Source organism: Leptonychotes weddellii, chromosome 7 (assembly GCF_054177405.1).
Source record: "Leptonychotes weddellii isolate Sample4059 chromosome 7, ASM5417740v2, whole genome shotgun sequence".
NCBI classification, from domain to species: Eukaryota; Metazoa; Chordata; class Mammalia; order Carnivora; family Phocidae; genus Leptonychotes; species Leptonychotes weddellii.
Window position 1 is genome coordinate 53,183,041 of NC_138375.1, and position 24,957 is coordinate 53,207,997.

Here is a 24,957-nt window from a genome sequence, read left to right on the forward strand (position 1 = left end):
GGCTGGGCCCTACCCCAGAGCTTCTGTCGGTATGCCTGGGGTGAGGTCTGAAGACGTGCATGTCTGACAAGTTCCTGACTGGGGCTGTTGCTCTGGGACCCCACTTTGAGAACCACTGGTTTAAACCGATGGTTTTCAGCTGGGCTGTTGGAGTTGTTTTGGGGGCCTTCATGAGAGTAAGTGTGAGGGAAGAAACTTTGCTCCCTCTCAGACCTGTGGGACAGTTTTGCTTCCGTGTATTTAGTATTTTGATTTCAATATAAAGTTGTGATTGACTAAATGACTTAGTTCCTGGGAAAAAAAGTCTGAAAACTGCTACCCGTCACCAATCCCAGTCAAATGTGCTTCTGCTTCCGGAAGGGATGGCTGGCCTCTGGATGTGGGTCTCTCTCGTGGACGTGCTTCCCCCCCAAGAAATGGCTTTCCTGCCACAGGCAGGTTTATGTGATTTGAGGTGTAACACAAATATTTCTCATTTTACTGGTGGTTTTTATAATTATTACAAAAATATAACTAACAGTTTAGTATTTATTTTACTGAGGGGTAGAAGAAAAAATCTAGCATATCTGTGATTTCACCGATGATCTTACTTAAGATGAAGCTAAATGTAAAGAGTGCGCAGATTTAAAAGCTGATGTAAGGTAGCCCGCTATGTAACAGTATGGCTGACATACTGTGTTTTTACAGTTTTACGTAAAAATCAGGGTGACTGTTGGAAAGATTGAAGTTTAGGGGAAAACCATCCTTCAGGACAGTTTGAAAGTCACTTAAGGAATAGTCCTGCTCCCTGGGGGCTCTGGGATTTCTTCCCCTTGAGTTGCATGCTAATCTCCCCCTGTTTTCTTTCTTAAACTAATAAAAGATTAGGATGACATTTTGAGAAGAGCACCTCATTAAGCGGCCTCATCCCCACTGGCGCACGCGCTCCCGCACAGTAGCCAGCTGGCCATTTATCTTATGGTAACGAGCTCCTGCCTCTTCCTCCAGCACCGCCTCTCCCCCTCCCCCTCCCCCCGCAGCTCTGAGCGAGGGACAGTGTGCGAGTGTGCAGGGGGCAGGGAGAAGAGGCTTCAGAGCGGCCCTGGGCATCCTGTCTCGGCGCGGGGGGGGGGGGGCAGGCAGGCGGGAGGGGCTGGGTTCTTACCTGTACACCGTGGTTGGTGGGGAGCTCAGACTGTCATAGACGAGCCTCACGTGGCCCTGGTACAGCTCCAGCGCCAGGGGGTCGTTGTCCCCCTTGTAGAGAAGGATGCCGTTGTCCTTGTCCGTGGCCACCTGGAGAGAGGCAGGTGGGTTAGGGCTCCCCTGAGGCCTAGCCTCCCCAACCCCACCTCCCCACAGAGACCTCTTGCAGGCGGCATCTTCTGGATGAACCCTAGATCTGAACCCATGTCCCTGTCTAGTCTGGGAATTTCCAGGAGGGCATATACTTACACTCCAGCAAATGCTGATCGAGTAATTCAATTCAGTAAATATTTACTGAGGACCCACTATGTGCCACTTTGTTTATGTATATAAATATTAGATTATTACATATAACATGTATATTATTTTATTGTGTGTGGGGGTGGGGTGGGGTCAGGAGCCTTGAGTTCCAATCGCCTCTCCCACCAGCATACAATGTGATCCCACCCAAATCCTTGGCCCTGTCAGGGCCTCAGTCTCTCTGTATAAAGTATGATAATAATTATGAACAAAATGCTAACAATGACCACTGTATTCAGTGTTTACTATGAACTAGGCACTGTGTTAAAGAGTCATCTGGGGAATTTTTAAAAACACCCATGTCCAGGCTTTACCCCAAACCGACTCCAGATGAACCTCTGGGGGGTGGGGCCCCGGCAAATATAATTTTAGGAGTTCTCCAGGTGATTCTCATGTGGTGCCAAGGCCGAGAGCCCCTGGTTTCAGAAGTTGCCGCCCAGAGGGCACCATGCTTCAGGGGTGGATCCTCAGATTAGCCTGTCAGCGCTCACCACCCAGCACAGCTGCAGCCTGAAGGCCCGGAAATGGGGCAGACGGTCTGATGGGACCTCTGGATGTGTGCGGCATACGTGCTGCTCTGGCTAGCTGGGACCCAAAATTCGGGTCCCTGGGTCGGTGGGACACAGAGAGGAAGGCATTTAGGTTACCCAGAGATGCATTTTGGAATAAATGTGCTCAGGTCCACAGGTAGGGAGCCTGAAAGAAGTTAGTTAGAAAAGAATTTGGTTCATACTGAATGGTTTTTCATTCCCTGAAAAATGCCCTGCCTGTTTGTGCCTCTGGGCCTTTGTATGTGCTGATCTCTCAGGCTAGACGGCATCCCCTCACCCTTCTATCCTTCTCCAGGCAAACTCCTACTCGTCCTTCAGATCTCAGTTTAGTTATCACTGCCTCTGGGGAACCTTCCTCCTTGTTCCCAGCAGGTGAGGAGCTCTGTCCCACCCACGTGCTCCCACAACACCCAGGGTTGGCACTGGCCCTCTGCTTGTCATCTTGCCCTAGACAAGGGGCGCTGTCTGTCTTGTCCACCATCGAATCCCCAGGGCCAGCACAGTTCCTGACATAAAACATCTGAGTGAGTATTTTCTAGGTAAATGAACAGGAGTGGGGGCTGCCATCTGCAGTGAGAGCCAGTCAGGAGTTGGCCGAGTAACAGCGGCTGTTCTCAGAACAGTCGGAGCTTGGGGGCATGTTGGAGTGAGGCGCACCTGCAGGGAGATGTTGGCCTGGGGCCGGACCTTGGCAGAGGCTAGTTCCACATAGGAGTCTTTGCCCACAAAGTTGACGGTGATGAGCTTCTCGCACCTCGGGCCGGCGAAGCCCGGGGGGCAGCGACAGGTCGGCTCCTGCTGCACCACAATGCACTGGGCCCCATTCTGGCACTCGTACTGGTCACAGGGACTGGTCTGAAGCAGGACCATGGGTGGGGGCTGCTCACAGAGGAGCCCGCTGGGAGGAGGGGAGAGAGGATGGGGGAGGGGTGAGAGGAGGACAGTGAGAGGAGACAGTCATAGTTATTTGGGCCAAAGAGCCACTGGCAGAGAGAGGGAAGAAAGATGGGAACTGGGACTTGTTCCAGCCCTCCCACCAATGGGGGCAAGCCCTTTTCCTTCTCTAAGCCCCCACTTCCCCATTTTTACAATAATGGGGTTGGATGAGTGCTGGTCCCCACATTTTAGTGTCATCAGAATCATCTGGGATAAATTTGTTAAAAGCACAGCTTTTCATCCATCCACAGACGAATGGACAAACAAAATGTGGTATATGCATACAATAGAATATTATTCAGCCTTGAAAAAAGACATTCTGATACCTGTTACAAGGTGGATGAACCTTGAGGACCCTTATGCTAAGTGAAATAAAGCAGTCACAAAAATGCAAATACTATATGGTTCCACTTAGTGAGGTACTTAAGAGTGGTCAAGTTTATGGGGTCAGAAAGTAGAATGGTGGTTACCAGGGGCCGTAGGGAGGGGGAATGGGAAGTTAGTGTTTAATGGGTACAGAGTTTCAGTTTTGCAAGATTAAAGAAGTTCTGGAGATGGATGGTGGCGTTGGGTGTACTTAAGGCCAAAGAGCCATACACTTAAACATGGTCAGATGGTAAATTTTACCTTATATATATCTTACCACAATTTAAAAACATTAAAAGAAAGTGCAGATTCCTAGCCCCTCTCCCCCCGCCCCATTCTAATTGAGTAGCTCTGGGGTGGGGCTCAGGAATTTTCATAAGCCTCACGTAGATGGTCTCAGGCTTTGGAAAAACTGGGCTTCTTCGTGATTCCTTCTCAGAGTCTGTGACCAAGGGTCATTTGCATCGTTGGGTTTATGCCATGCAGCGAGTACTAATGTACCCGGAACTGTCCCCAATCCGACCCCCACCCCCCACCTTCAGTCTGGTCCCCGCCTCCCCTCCAGTGCCCCCTGCACCTTTCCCTTCCAGTCAGTGTGGGCGCTAGGGCTGGAACCCAGCCTCTCCTTCCACATACCCCACAGACCTCTCCTGACCACTTGGCCAGTGCCTCCCATTTCCTCTTTCTCTTCCGGCTTCACTGATTCCAGTGATTAACCCCAAGCTCTCCTGTTTACCTCCATTTTCCTACCATTCGGGCACAATAATGTTTTTGTTCCCCAGCCTAAAAAGAAGATCCCTGCCAGGGTGACCGTGTGACTACCCCCACCTCGTAAGCTGAGCTCCGAGATGGTAGCATCTTCCGTTGGAAGGAATCATGCCCAAGCTTGACATCATGTGAGCTGGATCCTAAGTCCAACTCCCACCCAGTTGCCCTGGATGGCTCTTCTCTCTGTCTATCACATGGGCTTCACAACATCTGCTCTTGGACATGGAAGGGCTGACCTTCCAAGGAGGCCCAGGAGGCCAGGGGCTGGTGCTGCCTAGGAGTGGGTGTCTCCCCTGCCTGCCTTAGCCCACCAGTCCCCCAGCCTGCAGGCCCCATCCTGAGGGCCCCGTCCACCATACCTGAAGCCCTGGGGGCAGACGCACGTGTAGCCGTTGACCGCATCCATGCACTGGGCCCCATGGCGGCAGCTGTGGGCCACGCAATCATCGTTGTCCACCTCGCAGAGCTTCCCGCCGTAGCCGGGGAGACATTCGCACCTGGAACGCAGCAGAGCAAGGCTGTTCTGTGGGCCAGGCTGGCTTCCAGGGGGCCTCCTGTCTTCTCTGTGCCCCCATGGTCCTAAGTCCCTCTCACTTCTTGAGGGCTCCCCGGAGCCTGGCCCACGGTCAGCTTCACCAGCCATCCATGGGCTCTGGGTCCCCCCGCAGGTTGATGTCTGCTTGCATCATGTGGGGGCTCCTGTGTTAGGAGCCGGCAGCGGCACTCAGTGAGAAGGGTGGGTGCTGCAGCCCCCCACCACCTGCTGGCCCAGGTGCACCCAGGTGCACGCATAGCCCAGCAAGAAAGAGACCTGAAGGCACCGCATTACTCGCAGGGGCGGAGGCACACACAGGCACACGCGAACACCAACACTTCTGGGCGCTTCTGCCGGCCGCAGGCCAGGAGCCCGCGTACCCCTTCGGGCCCGGCAGCTGAATTCTACTGGGCGGGGTACAGATGATAACCACAGCCTACGCAGGTCAGAGGAGGAAGGTGGGACAGGTGGCCACGGTGGAGAGGGAAGCGAGATCTCTGAATACACATGGGACGGAGGAGCCTGGCCTGAGAAGCATCAGGACAAAGGGATGGTCCTCCCTGCGCCCTCTCCTTGCTCCTCCCCCTGTAGGAGTGGATAGAGTAGAATCACAAGTGGATCCCGGCATTGTTGGGGTTGTGGGCAGAGCATGGTGTGTGCTGTGGATTCATGGCTAGCTAAGACGCTTGGGGCGTGGGGGGTCGCCGGAGGAGGACAAGTTCTAGAATCTGAGGATCCACTGAGCCTGCATTCAGAAACTGAGATCGGCTAAGATCTGACCTGTTCACCTTTACTTATTTGAAGGGTAAATTTGAAGTATGTGATCTATTGCTGCCCCAGAAAGTGCAAACTTTCATGTCATAGCCCACACTCCACCCCAGTTTTTAAAGAGACCGATTGCGCAAGCCTTTTGTGGGGGCATATGCTCAGTATACCCTGTTAGTGTTAAGGCTGGCCCCTGGAGGCATTTGTCTTTGTGTCTCCTGAATTCTAAGAAGTACCTGCAGAACAACTCAAGCCACATGAGCCTCTCTGAGGCAACAATCGCCACTCAGTCCTTGCAGGGTAAGATCCAGCCTGTTAGGCATGGGGTCAAGATGGCGGAGGAGGTCTCCACGAGGGGATGCCATGCTCCCTCGCAGACAGCATGCAGATCTGGAGGTGAATATGCTCCCGTCCTTCTTCCTGACAACACTACAGCCCTCTTCACACCTGTGCTCCTCCAACAAAGCCCCCGGGGGATCCTGTTAAAATGCCGCTTCTGAGCAGGGAGTCTGGGTGGCGCCTGAGAATCCGCACTCCCCACAAGCTCCCCTGGGATGTGGCTGCCACTGGGTCCTGCACCTCGCTTCCCTTAGCAAGGATCTAGGCACCATTTCTTTATCTGCTAAAGAGAAGCATCTGGGGGTATCACCTGCATTTCCTAATGTTCTCAAATGTTTTCCCCTTGCCTTTCTTCTAAAGTGTAAGGCTTAGATGATTTTGTTATGTATAGGACTTTGATTCTGAACAAGGGGGCAGAACCAAGTGACGTCCTTGGTCCCAGGAGTCTCCGGATTTAGCTAATAAATCAGCCAGGCCTGGACTGACTCGCAGCCCCAGCTGTTTCTGCGTGTGAGTACACAGGTGGCTTGCTTCACCTCGTGGCACCTCAGCCCCCGCCTAGCAAGCGGATAGTTGTTTTACAGCCTAAGACTGCGGAGTGTGACGGGAGATAGGCCACTGCGCCTGACGCACAGGAAGTCCTCCGCGCGGTAATCATCGTGATCTGTGTTTCTGTCATTGTGACTCCCAGTGTTCACGGGCAGTCTGCTTCATTATTTTCTGGGTTTTGGTACATTATGATTGGTACATTATGATTATGTGTTTATATCACAGATAGTTATATAGTTTTATCTGTTCTGTTGAATCCTCATTAGAACATCATACAAGGAAATCTTCAAGGATAAGCATTTTCAAACTTGGGCAAAGGTTGCATTGGCTTCACGTCTCTTGTTACTGTCCCTGCAGGCTGCCTTGGGATATGGGTGAGGAGAGGAGAGGAGAGGAGAGGAAAGGGAGGGAAGGGGAGGAGGGTTAAGATCAGGAGATGTTGCCCTGGGAGAAGGGGTTTTTGATTTAAATGCATTTTAATAAAATTCACATTATTGAGCTGGCCCGTAGACCTCTTCAAGATGCTAGGATACACTGTGCATAACTATATCATCTCAGGATTTTGAAGGCTAGACTGGTTTCCTGCTATATTCCATATTCTTCCTATTCCGTATTCTATATTCCCCTAGAACTCAAGGGGCCTTGGCTACAGTAGAGTGAGGTTTCTAGGGACAAGTACCAGAGGATCATGATCTCTGGCCCTGCTTATGTCTCTGGTCCCAAGTCCCTAACACCCCAACCCCAGACCTATACCCTGGATGGACCACTTTGGACCAGTTCTCATGCTCACTGTGCTCTGTCAAGCCATTGTCCTCTGAGCTCGAGGAATGCCACTGACCTGCTTTTCAGCTATGGATCTTCTACTATCCTTCACAGCTCAGATGCCTGGTCACCACCGTTGCCCCTCGTAGGCACCCCCAGAGCACTCTGCTTGTCAGTCCAGCCTGCTCTGCTTTGGGTTCAGGTTTGTTTTATGCATCTCTGCCTCCCCTTGGCCTCTTCCTTCAGTTAAAGAGCAGCCCTGAGTTGAAGCCAAAGCCAGGAGTAGGAAAAGTGGGGTTGGGGGGTTGGGAGGCATCCCTCACCCTTACTTACACTCCAGCAGCTCAACTACCTAAGAGCCCACGTGGCACCTCTGAGAGGGGAGCAGAGCAGATAAGGCAGATTTGAATGAGGGCATGGGCATGGAAGGACTGAAGCTTCCTTTGCTGTCAGCAAAACCAGAAGCCCTAACAGGCCTCTAGCATTTTCCCTGGTGATGCTGTAGGTGATGCTCTCAAGCTCTAGGCTTGAGATGTCAAAATAGGAAAGGAAAACACCAGATAAGACATGCTCATGTCACTCTCTCACCTTCACCTATTCTAGACCCTTCTCCTGCTGGTGGCCACCATCCCCCCCAGCTCATTCAAATCCCACCCATCTCAGCTCACCTCCTAACGTGTGTGAGGACTTCCCTTTGCTTTAGCAGGTTCTCCTCTCCCCTCAGCTCCCCATCAACACTCAGAGCCAGAATCAAGGGCCCCAGAAATGCCTTCTTTCTACACATTTGTTTTGTGTCAAATTTTCCTCCCTCAGGTCCATGGAAAGGGCCTCAAGAGGGAGGGAATCAGAAACCTCTTGCAATACCCACAGCACTTATCACAGTGAGAATTTGAGGACTGAAGATTCGGCTCACTAAGGGACAACAACTAGAACCCATAATTCTTAGATTCTAGGATCATTAAGAGTTCTCTAGTTCTTAGGTCTTGGAGATTTATGAATCAAAGAGTCCACAGTTCCTAAGTCCCTAAGATTCTGTGATTTTATGATGTCATTAGCCTCAGGATTTCTAAAATCCTGGGTTTCCACAAAGTGCTAAGCTTTGCAGCATAGCATCATAGTCTCAAAAACCCTCCTCCGAGTCTGGGAACTCTCTGCCTTATGACTGAAAGCTGGACAGACTCAAACTGATGACAGATCTAGAGCCATCTAGACCCAGAGCTCCAGAGGCTGGAGATGCTACTGGATGAAAGTCTGGTCAGGATTCTTTTTAAAGACTTGTCAGCATAGGCATGGAGCTCCAGACCCACATGCCTCATCTTTAGGGGTGACTCTGTGGAGTCACTTCAGATACCTTTGCTGAAGGCTCATCTGGGGTGCCCCTAGCTGCTCTGGCCTGCATGCTCCCCCAGATTCTCTGGTGCTAGAGGCTCCCACCCCCCCCTTCAGTGTTAGACAGAGCCTGCTGGGGACAAGGGGAGACAACTGTGTGTGCAAGGCAGCTTTGGGAGAGTGTTTAGGGGAGACTATTCTTGGCCCTAGGGTTCTGGGATGTCCCTACTGATGTCAGATGACCCCAGACTCAAGGATCTCAGGGTTTTCTCCAGAAGAGGCAATGGTACATGTTTTCATGAAGGAGGGGTGGGGGAGGAAGTAGGGACAGAGCCCGGGAGTGATTTCCCACGGGGTGTCATTTGATTCTCAGGCTCTGGAACTGGTGCTTTCTCCTGAGGCAGACTCTCCTTCCACCCTTAGAATTGCTCCTGTGCTCCCTGAGCTCCTGTGGGCTCTGCTGCTCACCAAGGAGACAGCTCCATCAGTGGCCATGGCTGCTGAACCCAGTCAGTGCTCCCTCTCCCCTCCCTGGCCCCCCAACATACACAGGTGCATAAGCTGGCAAACTCGCTGGAGCCACAGAGGGCAGAACGCTGTGAAGGATGCACACAAGGAAGGTGACCAAATACCCTTCAGACTCAGTTTCTTCAGTGGGATTGTTCTACTATACTAGCTCTGGAAATACTAGCTCTGGTGGGGAGAGAGGAAGGAGGGGGAGCAGGAGGGAAAGGAGAGGGGTAAGAAAAAGAGAGGATATCTTTATCTTCATCTGTCTGTGTGTCTATAGACACACAGAGAGAAAGGGACAGACTTACAAAGAGAGAGAACCACAAAGGGACAGAGACAGAGGCACATGCATAGGGAAACGAAGAGACTGAAAGAATTAGACCATGATCAGTCAGAGACACAGAGGAGCACATGGTAATGAACAAGTAACAGGCAGAGAGAGATCGGGAGAGGGAGAGAATGGAGAGGGCCCCACTGGAGGCAGAGACCTCAGGACCCTATGCTGCTGGGGACCCAAAGCCAAGCCTCACCTGAATCCTTTGTCCAGGGAGATGCACTTGGCCTCATGCTGACAGAGGTTCATCCCGGGCAGGCAGTGGTCAATCACCTCGTCGCACAGCTCACCTGTGGGGGTGGGTAGAAAGGTCAGGTGCCCGGGAGACCCTGGCTAGCAGGTCAGATCCATCGAGCCCTGTCATCCAGGAGGTCATGGATCTCAGGCGTCCTGCACTCACTCTCTCGGCGTATCCTTTCTCCTGTACCTCTGCCTCGGTCTCCCTAGCAGTGGCACTGGGAAGACTCTAGCATTTCCCCTGGACACTGTCCTAGCACCAACCTTTGGTTGTTTCACTTGATTGTTCAGGGGCTGCTGCAGCTGAAACCATAGGACGCTAGCCCCTGACCTCGGGCTATGCTTAATTGTTTTTTTTCATTCCACATCCTTGTGTGGTAGATACCGTGACAGGTACTAGGGACACAACAGTGACCCGGTCTTGTCCTCCCCATGGCCTAGGGGGGCAGATCTACAAATCAGTAGGTGACTGTAACAGAGAGATGTGTGACCACAGACATAAACTCCGTGGAAACCCAGAGGCTTCCTGGAAGAGCAGACATGGCTTAGCATAGTCCACCTGCTGTCGATAAGTAAGCCCCCTGGATTTTCTCAGAGAAGAAACTATGAAAGGAATTTTGGAGTTTAGGTCTCTGAATACACTCCCTTTGAAATTCATCGTGCCAACGAATGCCTAATGGGTCATAAATACCCAGGGATGGCACTTCCATAATAAGCTCCCAAGGCTCACACCATCTGAGATGTATTCTGGGAATGTGGAGCTGAGTGAGACAGGACAGCAGGGGGGAGGGCAGTGGCAGAAGCACCCCTGAGCTTTGGGTTCCCTTAAATTCCACGTGGTCAAGCCAGGTGGAGAGTGATCTAAGAGAGGAAAACTTCACCCATGGAATTCCTCTCAGAGGTGGGGGTGGGAACATGGACAGAGAAGGCTGCTGGGACAGGGCAGAGGAAGGTCCTGAGGGTGGCTGGGGAGGAAATGGATGACAAAAGCAGCCCCAGAGTCTGTTCTGTGCTGTGAAAGGGCCAAGCTGACCCCTACCCTATCCTCATTTTGCCAGCCACTCAAGACCACAGAGGGCACTGTGTTCTTTATAAGCCGTTTCCTCTTCCTCACTTCCTGGAGAGGCCCAGAGAGGCAGACAAGCTTCTGTGTGGGACTAGCATTTTCTGGGACAGAGAAAACCATGACATCCCATCCGCAGGTAGAGATGCACTTCAGTTAACTGCAGACACAGGCCATGCTATTCAACTGGGGCAGGAAGCCACCTCAGTGTCTCCTCAGCCCCCGTTCCACTGCCCATTTGCCTATCATAAATTCAGTTCATGCCCTTCCTTTGCCCCAAAGCCTATTTTGAGTCCTTTTGCCTTCTTTTTTTAACTGCTGGGATTTTTACTGTCCCTCTTCTGGTCTGAGCAGATTTTTCTGGGCCAACGATTTAACCCTATATGACAACTCCTCTCATCTAGGTAGACCAGATGCCCCTTGAGAGCCTACTTTTAGACTTTTTGGTAGACTTTTTGGTATCCCTAGTAGCTAATTCAGTGGTCTGTATACAGTAGATGCATAGTAAGTGCTGCCTCTTGCTAACTTAACTCTTGGCTACAACTCCTCTCTGGGAAGGTGGAAGATGTAGAGGAGTAGACCATCAGGCCATCCCTGCACTTTGCTCCAACATAAAGCCTTCCCTGGGACTCCGGGAGGCTGAGGACTAGCAGGTGGTTTTCTCATTCGGCCTTGGCGTACTCTACCACAGTCCCAAGAGTGTGCTTGGGGAATACCTGGCTATCGGGCCAGGGGTCTGCATAAGGCACAGGGTCCTGAGGGACAATGGGGGCTATTGGGCTTCCTTCTCTATAGGCCTCAGGACTGCCTCTAATCATCGTCTGTGTATTCCCATCTCCTACCTCATTCCTGATGTCAAGCCAGGTGCCAATAGGGTAGAGCATAGCAGTCCCTGGGGTGCCTGGTCCTTGTTTTCATCCTTGCCTTAGGTTGCTATTTCCTAAAATGTGTTTCTTGCAACACACAAAGTCTGCATTGGGAAGGAGTGCTGGGGTAGGGTAGGAGGGAAGTTCTGACTTCAAATAAATTTGGGACTTGCTGGGTTAAACAAAGTTAAATAGCATTCTTTCAAGCAAGAATTGTCAGAACCTCTAATAGGCTGCTTTGTATCATGCGGAAGGGAGGTATTATTACATACAGTGCTGCTCCAACTTTTTGCTCCTGGAGGCTTTTCCTCAAAGAACTCACGGAATTTATGGAATTCCATTTTGGGATATGCCACTTCGGGTTGATCCTATATAACAAGGGAGGCTGTGCTCATACCACTGGGTGGCATTTTGCTTCATCATCTAGTCTATTTAACTATTCTCATCAGGGGCTGTTAATATAGGAAATAAAGGTGCTGTGTTTTGGGGGTGGGTAGGTAGGATGATTATCCCGAGGAATAACCTGTGGGGAGCCTTCCTTGATTCTCTGGCTGGGTTAGGTTCTTCCTCTGTGATCCCATGACCCCCTGGGGCTTACAGGTGTTATATTCTCTTTCTACTGAATACTGTCTCTCTCTACTTGACGATGAGCTTCTTAGGAGAGGGAACTTTGTCTTGGTCATTTTTGTATCCTCAGCAACTAGCAGAGTGTCGAGAAAGTGTAAAGTTCCAGAGAAAGCAGACTAGACCTGAACAAAGCAGAAATGTAATGCAAACACCTCTCACTGGCCTCAACCACCACTGGGTCTCTGGGGTTCCCAAAGAAGGGGATGGCCATCAGCTAGCGGAGCAGACAGCTGCGAGTGCCCTGGGAACCTGTTTCAAAGCCAGGAGGAGCTAGTGATGTGCAGGGGGGGATTAGGAGGGGCTGACAAGCAGAGAGGCCTCTGGGAAACCCCTCCTGGCACAGCACCGGGTTTGGGGGATTCACGTCTGTCCACAGGGGGAGAGGGCGGGGGCCCTGAAAGAAGCTCAGAAAAGAGTAATCTTTAGCGCATGATAGCTGGCCCAGCACCGTGCACAGATGCCAGGGGACCTTACCCGTGTAGTTAGGAGGGCAGACGCACACGTAGTTGTTGATCCCGTCCACACAGGTGGCATTGTTCTCACAGTCGTTGTCCTCACAGTCATCTGGGTTGATTTCACACCGCTGACCCTCAAAGCCCAGAGGGCAGGAGCAGCTTTGGGGAGACCGTGTAAGGTGGGGAGGAGGGCAGCCAGGGGCCAGGGAGTGGGGTGGGGTTGGAGTGGCAGAAAAGAAGGTTGGGGGGGCATGTAATTAGTCAGGTTTCTCTCCGGATGGAGGTCCGAGGCAGCACCATGTACACGTGAAGCCTTGGGGGCCAGTGCAGGAGGACCCTTAGGGACCTGGGAGGTCATTTCATCTTGCCCGCTGTCTCCGGGCAATACTCCCATCTCCCCCGGCCCTGGATGGCTGCCTGCTCCCGCACCATTCCCCCAGCTGGAAGTGGTTTCCTGGAGAGAGCTTAAATGCCTCCAGCTGTCTTCCTTTGGCTCCTCTGTGGGTAGTGGTTTATAGACAGAGACAAACAGCGTAACAAACATCCCCCTTTGAGTGACTTTCTACTCAAGGGCAGGCTTTCTACCTTGAGCCCGAATAGGACATGGTGGCCAAGATCAGGATCTGCAGCCGAGTATGGGGAATGAATTCTGGGTCTGCTGCTCCCTGGCTATCAGACCTTAGGCAAATGAATTAAATTCTGTGTCTCAGTTTCCACATCTAGTGACTGGGGGAGTATTACTTCCCCACTGTGGTGGTTGTGGGGAGTAAGGAGATGATACAAGTAAAAGGCTCAGGGGCGCCTGGGTGGCTCAGTCATTAAGCGTCTGCCTTCGGCTCAGGTCATGATCCCAGGGTCCTGGGATGGAGACTCACATCGGGCTCCCTGCTCAGTGGGAGGCCCGCTTCTCCCTCTCCCACTCCCCCTGCTTGTGTTCTCTTTCTCGCTGTGTCTCTCTCTGTCAAATAAATAAATAAAATCTTTATTAAAAAAAAAACAAGTAAAAGGCTCAGGAGGGGATCTGGCACATAGAAAATGCTCAGAACATGTTAGCTGCCTTCAGTTCTGGATACCTGGCCTCCTTACTCTTTCTCAGGGATGCCATTGTTCCCTGTATGTACTCCTACTTCTTTTTTTAAATTTTATTTTATTTTATTTTATTTTAAAGATTTTATTTATTTATTTGACAGAGAGAGACACAGCGAGAAAGAGAACACAAGCAGGGGGAGTGGGAGAGGGAGAAGCGAGCCTCCCACTGAGCAGGGAGCCCGATGTGAGTCTCCATCCCAGGACCCTGGGATCATGACCTGAGCCGAAGGCAGACGCTTAACCGACTGAGCCACCCAGGCGCCCCTGTACGCCTACTTCTGAGACCCCTCCAGCTTCTGGGGGATAAGTGGATGCGGCAGGAGGATGCCAGCGCTGAGGCTCTCCGGTGAGCTTGGCTTAAAACACTGGATCGCACGATGCAGTCCCTTAACTTGTCTCTGGAGTGCTGCATCTCTTGGATAAAAACCTCCAACCTCTGGCCATCCTCTGCCCAACCTGCAAACTAAGCCGGGACAGAGAAGCTGAGCAGATGAGAAGGGGCATGGGTGGGAGGCGAGTATCTGATTAAATGAGCTGCAGGGAGTTACTCCCTCTGCAGCCCAGCCTCCCGTCAGGGATCTACACCCCATTCATGAATGTCTGTTCCAGCTTCAGACCCAGGATTCCAGGCCTTTCTCTGTTTTAGAGATTGCTCTGATTTGGGATTTAGCTATAAAACTAAACTGATAGGAAGTGGATTTCTAGAATCCTACTTAACTTCCTTTCCTCTACAACCTGAAAACTGTGTCACATTTTCTACAGAAGGCCAGAGGGGTTCTTCAGTCTGAGCTCTTGAGGTGGAGCAAAATGATGCATTCCTTTTTTCTGTGAGGGACTCTGGGCGTTCATGAAAAGCCATTTCCTCAGAATCGGATGGAGGGTAGGCTTTCAAAGGTCTGAAACCATAGCGTTGCCTATTTTCCTGAAATGAGTTACCCTGGCTGCCCCCAGAGCTGTAGAATTGCATGAAAGTGGGATACGGATGGCTGGTGAGGGAACGGGTTGCTCATGCAGTGGACAGAAGGTGGGAAGGAGACTAAAGTCTCCTCTGCCCAAACTGGAAACCTTGCCAGGGGGTTGTCAAGGAGACTCCAAGAGCATCCAGTTAGCTGTGGGGTTGTAGGATGGGTCCCATCTCCCGTCTTGGTCTCCTGCCTGGCCAGCTCTGCTAGTCTTTGCTCTTTTTGTGAGCAGATAATGCATCAAGACTGGAGAAGCATCTGATGAAGAGACGCGTGATACTTCTAGAATTCTGACGTGCAAGAGGTGTTATGGGTTGAACTGCGTCCCCTCAAAAAGATATGTTAACCCCCAGCACCTCAGAGGTGACCTTATTTGGAAATAGGGTCATTGCAGATGTAACTTAAGATGCAGTTATATTGGGGGAGGGTGGGCCCCTGGTCCATTATGACTGCCGTCCTTACAAAAACACAGGCACGAGGAGACAGACACAGGGTGAATGCCACGTGATGATGAAGACAGAGACCACAGTGGGGCGGCTGCAAGCCAAGGAAGGCCCCAAATCGCCAGGCACCAGCAGAAGCTAGGACAGGGCCCTTCCCCTACAGGTTTCAGGGTGGGCATGGCCCTGCTGACACCTTGAGTTTGGACTTCTGGCTTCTAGAAATGTGAGAGAATACATTTGTGTTGTTCCAAGCCAGCCCTGTGTGGTACTTTGTTACAGCAGTCCTAGCAAACAGACACAGGACGGAAAAAGGGAGCAGAGCTTCCCTGACAGGTGTCCCTCACTTTGCCAACCTATCAGGTACTCACCTAGTGAGGGAGAGTGTTGCTGCTCCTTGGGAGGTCCACACAAACTATGCTATCCCCAGTATGTGGGCCTCATTGCCTTAATCCTCCGCCCCATTTCCCTAATCCTGTAGGTCTGGGCCCTTTTCCTCGAAAATGAAATTCTACAAATATTTCCAGTTTATTTGAATCCCCTCAGCAACTGAGGGTGGAAACAGGATCCTTCTGCTCACCTGCAGCTCCAGAGATGGAGAGAGATACCCACAAAGACGGGGGCGGGGTGCAATGCATAGGGAACCAGAGAGGGGAGAGACAGTCGCCTGCAGGGGGCACTCCTCCCTCTTGCAGACCTCCATGCCTTGGCTGGGAGGGCAGAGCCAGGCTCTGACCCTGGAGGTGTGTTTCCTGGCTGGGGCCACATCGCCACCTCCGTGAGATTTCTGTGTGGTTTCTCCTCGCCCCTGCTCCCAGTGAGAAGGTCGGAGTGGGTGGTTTGGCCGACTTCAGGCAGGAAAACAAAACTTGCCTTGAATTTCACTTTTCACTGGCTTGGCAGGTGGACACAGGAGTAGGCTGGGTTCCCCGGGGAGGAGAACTGGGAGCCCAGAACATGATTTCTTTCGCAGACCACACAGCCAGAGTGCCTTCAATAGTTGTTTGCAATCTGAGCTCTAACACATCCACACACAGCTTGGCACCAGGCACCCCTCCTCTCCTGCCTGACCCACTCCCTCACTAGGGGTGCTAAAGGAACCACTTCCCACTGGTCTGCTTTTGCCAGGGCCAGGGGCCGGGAAAACTGGGCATCTGAAAGCAGCTGAGAAGGGTAGGAAGTAGGAAGGGGGCCTGGGGTTTGGCAGAGGCCTTGAAAGCCCGCTTTTAGAACAGGGATGGGAAAAACATAAGTGGCTTCTATCCTCTTTTCTTCCTGAGCTCTTAAGGAGGAACAAGGTTGGGTGGGAAGACCCAGGAATGAGCGTCAGGATAGGTGACCCAGAGCAAATCCACCTCTGTGTCTCAGTTTCCTCATCTGTTAAATGGGGCTAGCCCCAACCTGTAGTGGGTAGGGTCACTGTGAGGGTTTAAATGAGATACTACACGACTAGCTCGTGCCTGGCTCATAATGAACATGTAGTCAATGTCACCTGTTATCACTGTTTTTATCACACAGGAGAGTGGTGGAATTGCCGTGCTGGTGGGGCTCTGCGTCGTCATGCCATCCTTCTCTGACTCTGCCAGCAGCTGTGGCCTCCCGTGGTGCCCTCCTGGCTCTGGAGACAGCCTCCCCGAATTCCCTGTACCAGTGCTTACTAACTGTTATGCAGGCAAAGGATTGCTCCTGTGGGTGCCCCGACCTTCTTATTTGTATCGTAGCGATCACAGTAGCTCCCTCATAGGGTGGATGAGCCTTGAGATCATCCACACGATGGGCTTGGCACAGTGTGGCCACAAGGTAGGCCCCCGGTGAGCAGCTATGCTTCTTCAGCCTGCCCCAGGAGTCTGCCCAGAAAGCCCTCTGAGGGAGGGAGGAAAGGCCCACGTGTGAGCTGTTACCTGAACCCATCCTTGTGGCTCTCGCTCAGGTGGCAGGTGCCTCCGTGCTGACAGGGGTTCTGGATGCAGGTGTTGATGGGCACAGTGCAGTCTCTGCCCTGAGGAGCAGAAGAGGGAGACGTGCCGGGTTAGGGAGGCTGTCAATGGCAGCCTGGACCAGAACGCCCTTTGGAGCCCCCAGCATCCTCCAGGATGAGGCCGGGCAGATGGCCACAAGGAAGCCCTGGGACCAGTCTGCTGTGTGGCTTGGAGGAAGCCAAGGGGGGCCCTTGGAGCGAGTGAGAACTCAGGAGTTTGGGCCCAGCTTCACTAGTTCCCAGAATTCACATCCTGTTCTCTATCCTGAACTGCAGGGCAAGAGCATGGGCTTTGAATACAGGAAAACCTGGTTTCACAGTCCAGCTTCATCTCTTTCTGGTTGGCTGACCATGACCTGTATAAGCCTTTTAACCTCTCCCAGCCTACCTCTCAGAGCTGTTGGAGAATTAAATGCAGCCTTTCACGTAAGCAAGTACCTAAAGTATATGCCACATCTAGCATGCAGTAGGCACTCTATACGTGTTCGCCGAAGACTGTATTCTCAGCCACACGGACGCTTCCTTGTAATCCACAACTTGAGACTAGGGCTGAAGTGTGGAGAGCAGACCTTGCCCCTGTAAAGTGACAACCCCCCAGACACCCATCTTCGATTGGTTTGGAAGTGGGCCTGGTTGTTGGTATTGAAAGTTCTGATTCTAATCTCCAGGCCACACTGAGGACTCTGCGACAGGCAGTTGTGGGTGGAGGGGCGTTCCTCGGGAGCACGCCCCTCGGAAGGGGACGTTTGAGCTGAGGAGGAGCCATCTGTGCGGTAGGTGGGGAGGAGCGTGCCAGGCAGAAGGACAGTGAGGGCCAGGCACTGAGGAGGGAGGCCAAGGCAGACACTGTGGACATTAAGACCCTGCGTCCTAGGGAGCAGCCCAATGCTTGGCCCTCTGGCTCCAGCTTCTCCTCTGGGACTGATGCCCCAGCGCTGCATCTAAGTCTTGACAAGCAGTCCCCTGGAGGACCTGCGGGGTCTCCGGAGGCATCTGCGGCATTTGTTTCTGGGCTGTGGGCTTGGGGTGGGCCCCGTGCCCAGCGGGGGTGATCACGGGAGCCCTCCCACCACCACGCCACCTGCTCACCATCTGCCTGAGAAAATGCCCTTCCCACCTCTGCTGCTGCCAGTGCCTGTGACGGAGGGGGGCTGGGCTCCCCGGCCCCGAGGTCACTGCCAAGCGGGCCTCCGACCCTCCTCCTGTCTCCAGCCCTGAAGCCACAGGCGCAGTCCCCAGCAGCCGGGAGGCACGGCCACGTGCGCCTGGCCCTCACGGCTCTCACCGCTAAGGGCCAGACCGGGGTTTCTCGAGGGGGAGAAGGAGAAGGCAGTTTTGGGTGGGATCTGGGCTTATCCTAAACCAGAGCGACGCGGGATCCCTTTCGGAGAGTCATTGTGTGCGGTGGAAACTGCAATACTCATTCTCAATTTACTGAGCGCATTTCCCATTCCAGGCCTCACACTAAGGGTTTTGTATTCACGATCACATGTAATGTGCACAACAAGCCTGTGAGATGGGTATGATTGTTATTACTGCCATTTTCAGATCGCAAAGGCAGACTGGGAGAGTGAGCTGACGTGTCCCAGACTGCCCTGCAGCAAGTGGGGCGGGGCGGCATCTGCAGCCGGACACCCAGGCAATGGGAAGCCAGCGCCGGGGACTTCTCTGATAATAACCTCCCCAATGGAATGAACCATTAGAAATCACACATGTATATAACAAGTACCTGGCATGTGATGGTAGCCTCAGAAGTAAGAAGAGCTCTTCAGATGGGGATGACGTCAGGGGTCTGAGGCAGGGCTGGAGGGGGGTGATCCAAAGACTTTTTCAGGCCTTTGGTTGGTACAGAATTGTTCAGGAGTGTGTGTGTATGTGTGTGACTGTGTGTTAGATGGATGAGCCGTGAGGAGCAGCACAAGAGAACCTGGATCAAGGTCAAGGCAGGGCCTTCCTAGTCCCTGCCTGGGCCAGTCTGTCTGCTCTGGGGAACTCTCAAGTATCAGGGACTCCAGGTGGGATCTTCCCTTGGGGGTGGGATGGGGGTGATGTGGAGCTGGTGATGTTTCCTCCAGTCCCTTACGCTGAGCTCAGAAATCCAGGAGGCTGACCCTAGCTCTTGATGATGTGCTAATTGGGCCTGGAGGTGAGGTTTCTGTCACTTACATGTCCTTGAGAAATAATCACCATTGTCAATGCCTGGCTAATTAGCTCAGTTCAACTCTCTTCAGCCTCACTTTGCTCAGATCTACTAGATTTATGATGCTCCTTGGTCTCCCACCGCTGTGTGTGTGTGTGTGTGTGTGAGAGAGAGAGAGAGAGAGAGAGAACAGACATCATGGCTGGGGCTTCTGGCTTCTTTTAAAGGAGTTTGGGAGTAGCTATCCCCATTGGAACCCTCTCTCTGAGATGGGGCCAGGAGGGCTGCTCCAGGACCTTGCTACTCAAACTACGGTCCTTGGGCTAGAAGCAATGGCATTCCCTGAGATCTTGGTCAAAATGCACAAACTTGGGCCTGACCTCAGATCTAATGGGTCAGAACCTGCATTTAATAAGATGTCCAGGTGGAGTACACATTACAGTGTGAGGAGCGCTGTGTTGGGACATTGAACAGAGGCACATGAAGCTAAATGGCTGAAACAGAATGAGCCCAAACATACATTTTATCTCCGCCAGTGTTAGAATAGCTGTAAACCAGTTCTCTCTGTGAAGTGTCTACTGGATCCTGGCTCTGAGGCAGGCCAAGTGCATACATGACCCTATCAATCCTTGTAGGAGCTCTGCCTCCATGTGCAGGTGGGGGAGGGGACGTGAGGCTCAGATGGAATTAGTTACTCGTGGGGGGCTGAGTGGATAGACTTTCCTGCAAGGGAGAGGCGGGCTCTGGGTTTAGCTCACGTGCTTCCTAGGTGTGGGAGCTTGGGTAAGTTATCTGATCCTTTTGAACCCCAGTTTCTACAACTACCAAAAGAGGATAACAAAACTTATTTCAGAGGATAAAAGAGAGTGTGATGTGCTTAAATTGCTTCACAAAGGCCTGGCATTACAGATGAACAGCAGCTGTCACTAAACATTATGCAGTGGGGGGCCATGCTTTTTTGGTTAATATTGCGGCTTCCCACGTTCACTCAGATAGTCAATGGAAAAACTGAGATATCGGGAAATAACTAGGTAAGCGTCAGAACGTTGAGCACGGTTTTGTGGGTATCTGCTGATTGTTGTCAACTTAGCAACTCACCCAGAACTACTACTTCAGTCACTGCTCGGGTGGGCTCCGACCCCAGAAGAAGGGAGAGCAGGGGGAACAAACACAGGGCAGGGGTAGGATGCAACCCATAGTGAAGGGACCCCTCTGGTTCTACCTGCTGCATTTTGAGGTCAAGGAACCTGAGGTGGGGAGGAGAGTAGGAGCTGTTCCAGGTCATACAGTCAGGTAGGGACAAGCTCCGGGGGTCCTGCTTGGTGTTCCTTCCACCAGCACACCCTACTTTTCCCTGTTCTGGAGACTCTGACAGGTCCCAAATGGCCAGGGACTTATGGTGCTTGACAGTGGGCCATGAATGCAGTGGCCAAGAGCATGGGTTCTGGAATCAATTGGTTCTGAGCTCTGAATCCCAACTGTCTCACCTACTATCCCAGTTTCCTAAACTGGAAAATGGACCTGGCCTCCTAGGGCTTTGAGGAGGGGTATGCGAGATAATGCCTGTACCTTGTTTAGTATGCTGTCGGTATGCAGTAGGCACTCACTAAATGCTGGCCGCTCATATTCCTGGTGGTGTGATAGTCATCACCATCATCACCATCATGTACCGTCCCACCACTATCCTCCTCCCCCTTGTACCCCAGACCTGTGTGACCCCAGCAGTTTCCTAAAGGTCCAAATCCTTGCTCAGATTCTTCCACAAGACATTCAGACTCTTACGAGCAAAGTCCAAACAAGCGGCATTACCCCATAAGAGCCCTGTGGTTGCACTCTTTGCTCTGACACACACGGCCAGGCCAGTTTCGCAAGTGTGGCAGGAAGTGTGGCAGGAAGCAGCTGGGCCTTCAAACCGAGCTCCAGTACTTTCAGACTCGGGCTGATTCGACAGAGAAGGGAGCGAGACTCAGAATGTGAAGTGGTCTTAATCTTTCAAAGAGGGACGAAACCGTCCACCTCAAAGGCGATTATAGAACTTAGAGGAGGGAATAAATACAAACTTCCAGCTGGGTGTCTGGCACACAGTCAGTGCATAAAAAGCTAACTATACAGGTATGGAACTGGGCATGTCATGTACATGTCTCCTTTCTAGGAGAGCAACTGATGGTCTCCGGCCATTCAGTGTCACGGACTGAGAACCCCGGGTGAAACCAGCCAGTGAGGGGGAAGTAAAAGGCAGCAACGTGCTGGCTTACTGAATGCACCCTGAAGGACCCTCCTAGGTGCACTGCCGATGTCCCTGTGATGGTCACAGCACACCTGTGAGATGGGCCCTGGGGTGTCAATGGAAGGCTGAGGTGAGGCCGCTGGCCGTCACCACACAGCAAAGCTGGAGTTCACACTTGCCCTCTGTGTAATTCCACAGCCTGTTTCCTCCACCGAATTAATACAAGGGAGTGTGAGGACCTAGGCCCGAGTATGTCATCTTAATTTCTCTACTTCCCTGCAGTGTCTGTATACGCACTCATAGGATGGGGCAAGGCTGGCTGGCTGGCTGGCTACCAAGAGCCTCCTCTGGCTCTCCTCGGCCAGGCCCATAGGTGGCACTCTGACACTGTCTGCTGGAGGCACAGCTAGTGCGTTCCCCAGAGTTGAGTCTGCCCCTCAAGCTGGTCACTATACTTACAAATGCTCCAGGGGACAGGAGACCCAGCGATGACAGCTCCCTCCCAGTCTGCCACACACTAGGCATGGCTGTTAGATGGGCTTTGGGGTGGTCTTGGAACTCCTGGCTTGCCCACTCCATTTGGATGGGCACCCTGGGGAGGTGGGAAGCTGGGAAGGTCCTGGGGAAGGGGATTCAGCCACAGCTTTGCTGACCCCAGTGAGACACAGTGAGGGGCTCGGCTATCCAGGGGAAAAACCAGGAACTTTGGAATCATACGGTGCTAGGTCCTATCCCAACCCTACTGCTTATGAGCTTTGGGACATTGAGTCAAGCCCTTTCACCAACCCGAGGTGCAGTTTCCACATCTGCAGATGGGAAATAATGAGCCTTCCTCATAGGGCGTGTTTAAAAAGAAAAGGTGGCTAAAATGCTAAGCAGACTGCTGGCCATGTAGTCCATACTCTATATAGATGTTAGTAGGGAGGCAGGATAACATGATCTAGATAGTGCTGGGTGAGAAGAAAGGAGGAAAAGTTGTTCTGGAATTAGCCTGGATTTCTGGGAAGGATGCCCAGGAAAAAATGGCATCTCCATCCCCTTACGGGCGGACCCAAGCCTTTCAACAGTGTGCTGGCTTAGCAGCCAGCCCCCAGGCTTTTCAATTCGCCATCCCTGTATCCTTCTCGAACTGGAGCCAGCGCTTCCAGCCCTGGCCACCCCGAGGGTGGAGCTGGGGATGTGGAGGGGAGGGTCTGGAAATGCCCTTGAAGGGAAGCCAGGATAGTGAGTTCCACGGACACCTCTGCTTGGAAGCATGTGAAATCTCTGAGACTTAGTGTCCCCATGTTTACAAAGGACCATACAAATATTACATTTCCTCCTTATCTCTGAGTGTCACTGTCGAGACTGTAGGGGTTCTCTGTGTTTTGCATGACTGGGTAGCAGTAGAATAGGAGTGTTACTGGCAAAGATGTCTCTGGAGTGACCTGCGAAATGGAGTTCTCCAGGCCGCCCTTGGAGAAGGGAGGGTCAGCAGGGCACAGGGCCGCTCCTGGGGCCATGAATGGTGGGGATGAGGCTTCCTGTCTTACCTTGTAGCCATAGGGGCAGGTGCAGCGGTAGAGCTCCACAGGATCCTGGCTGCAAGTCCCGTTGTTCTTGCACGGGCTGGAGAGGCAGGCGTTGCACTTGGCCACAAGGTTGATGTCCACTGGCCCTGGGCAGCAAAACCAGATTGTTGGTAGCAGGTCGAGGTCACCGCTTCTTCCCTTCCCCTCCTCTCTGGCCCCATTCTCAGCCAGCCGCCAGCTCCTCTCCATCTCTGCACACACAGGACAGTTGGCCCTCCCCAGCCAGCACCATCCAGTCTAGCTAGAGTCCCATTAATGCAGCCGTTGTCCAGTGAGGAAAAAAATCACAGTGGGACATCATTCAGAAGCACTTCTGCAGTCAAATCAATTACTATAATTAGCCTGATCCGATTTTGGAGCTAATCTACAAACAAGGCACCATAATTAGAAGCCCCTTGTGTATCTTTTTATGTTCTGGGAGCTCTGGGCCCAGCCTCCATTTGGACCTCCCATTCCTCTGCCCCCAAACACCCCTCCCCATGAAATAGTTCAGGCTAGGCTAAGGAGGGCATGGTGCCTGGGCCAAAGGAAGGTTCCTCCTCATGGAACCCTTGAATTGGCAGGAGGAAGGAAGAAGTGACACCGAAAGACACAGCAGTGAGGTCAACGATGGATGGCAAACTGTGCTCAGGCACATGTTGCGTCTATGACAATTCCGACCATGTCCTGTTCTCTTCAGCTGTAAAGGCTGGAGGGGTGGCCGTCATGGTCCCTGCACAGAGCTTTGGAGATTGGGTTGAGATTAACCCCAGGGGGAGTCTGCCAATTTGTGGGTAGGGGGAACAGAAAGAACGGCCCGATTGAGAGTCTCTACTAGCTGGCTCAACCCCCAGCTTCACATTAGAAAAGGGACACTATCTGTCCTGGTTTGCCAGGATTCCCAGGATGCAGAACTTCCAGTGCAAAAGCCAGAAGGTCCCAGCCAAACCGGGATGAGTTGGTCACCTCGTGGTAGAACCAGCCAAGGTGCTTTTAAATATCCCCAGCACACCCAGGCTGTACCCCACACTGATTTAATCTAAAACCTAGAGTGTGGGGCCCAGGCACCAGTAAAAAGCTCCTCAAGTGATTCCAAAATGTACAGCTAAGATTGAGAACCACTATTTTAGAGTGAGCTGGGCCTCTTTAGCATCAATCAAGTCAGATGTTTTGGAAGCAGGAGGAAGAAAATGAAAAATTAGCTTAAAACCAGTGGAATGTTTTCCTGCTTTAAGCAAAACTGTGAGACACACGAAGTTTATAGGGTAATCAAACTATGTATGTAAATCAAACTCAAGGCTCTAAGAGATGAGCAAAGGACATTAACAGACAAATACATAATACAAATTGAAAGTACATTTTTGAAAAAAAAATCAGTTATCAAAGAAAAGACAAAATAGATATAAATTTTTTTTAAACCTTTCTAATTAGCAATGAGATGATATGAGATAAAATAATGCAAAAGTCTGATGAAAAATGCACTCAAACGGTGCTATTGGGGGCATAAAGTGGTTTACAACCCTTTTTGGAAACCAGTTGGCAATATGTGTGAAGACCTTAAAGATGATCACATACTTTGCCTCAGTAGTTTCTCTTCTCTGAATCTTATCTGAGGATATAATTTTATTTTTTTAGAGTAGGGAGAAAGGGCGGGGAGGGGCAGAGGGAGAAGGAAAGAATCCCAAGCAGACTCTGTGCGGAGTGCGGATCCCGAGGCAGGGCTCGATCTCACGACCCTGAGCCGAAATCAAGAGTTGGACACTGAACCCACTGAGCCACCCAGGTGCCCCTAAGTATATAATTTTAAATAGAGAAAGAACTTTTATGCATCAGTGGTAGAAAACAATTGGAAATACCCAGTGAATACTAAAGGTTCAGAACCAGGAACTGGTTAAAGAAGTTATGGCCGAATATGATAGCCTGGTGGGCAAGAGTATACTCTGGAATCAGAAAGACCTGGGAGCCTCCTAAGAGAAGTCTTGAGAAGTCACTTAACCTTGGTAAGCCTCAGCTTTCTTGTTTTTAAAAATAAGGGTAATACTGAAGTCTGCTGAGAGTGTCGGGGAATTAAATTAATACTTGGAAAGTGAGAAT

The 24,957-nt window shown here is 51.8% G+C and overlaps 1 protein-coding gene across 2 annotated transcripts in view; it reads right to left on the reverse strand.

Moving 5' to 3' along the window:
• SLIT3 (slit guidance ligand 3) overlaps positions 1-24,957 on the reverse strand; it is a 592,271-nt gene that overhangs the window by 16,782 nt on the left and 550,532 nt on the right. For both annotated transcript variants that reach the window (XM_081826287.1, XM_081826286.1), the window contains 7 exons: positions 22,846-22,970; positions 16,870-16,967; positions 12,497-12,636; positions 9,426-9,519; positions 4,466-4,603; positions 2,694-2,934; positions 1,145-1,275 (listed from right to left, as the gene is read on the reverse strand). In XM_081826287.1, the coding sequence (XP_081682413.1) occupies positions 1,145-1,275; positions 2,694-2,934; positions 4,466-4,603; positions 9,426-9,519; positions 12,497-12,636; positions 16,870-16,967; positions 22,846-22,970 (967 nt within the window). The remainder of the gene's footprint in view (positions 1-1,144; positions 1,276-2,693; positions 2,935-4,465; positions 4,604-9,425; positions 9,520-12,496; positions 12,637-16,869; positions 16,968-22,845; positions 22,971-24,957) is intronic.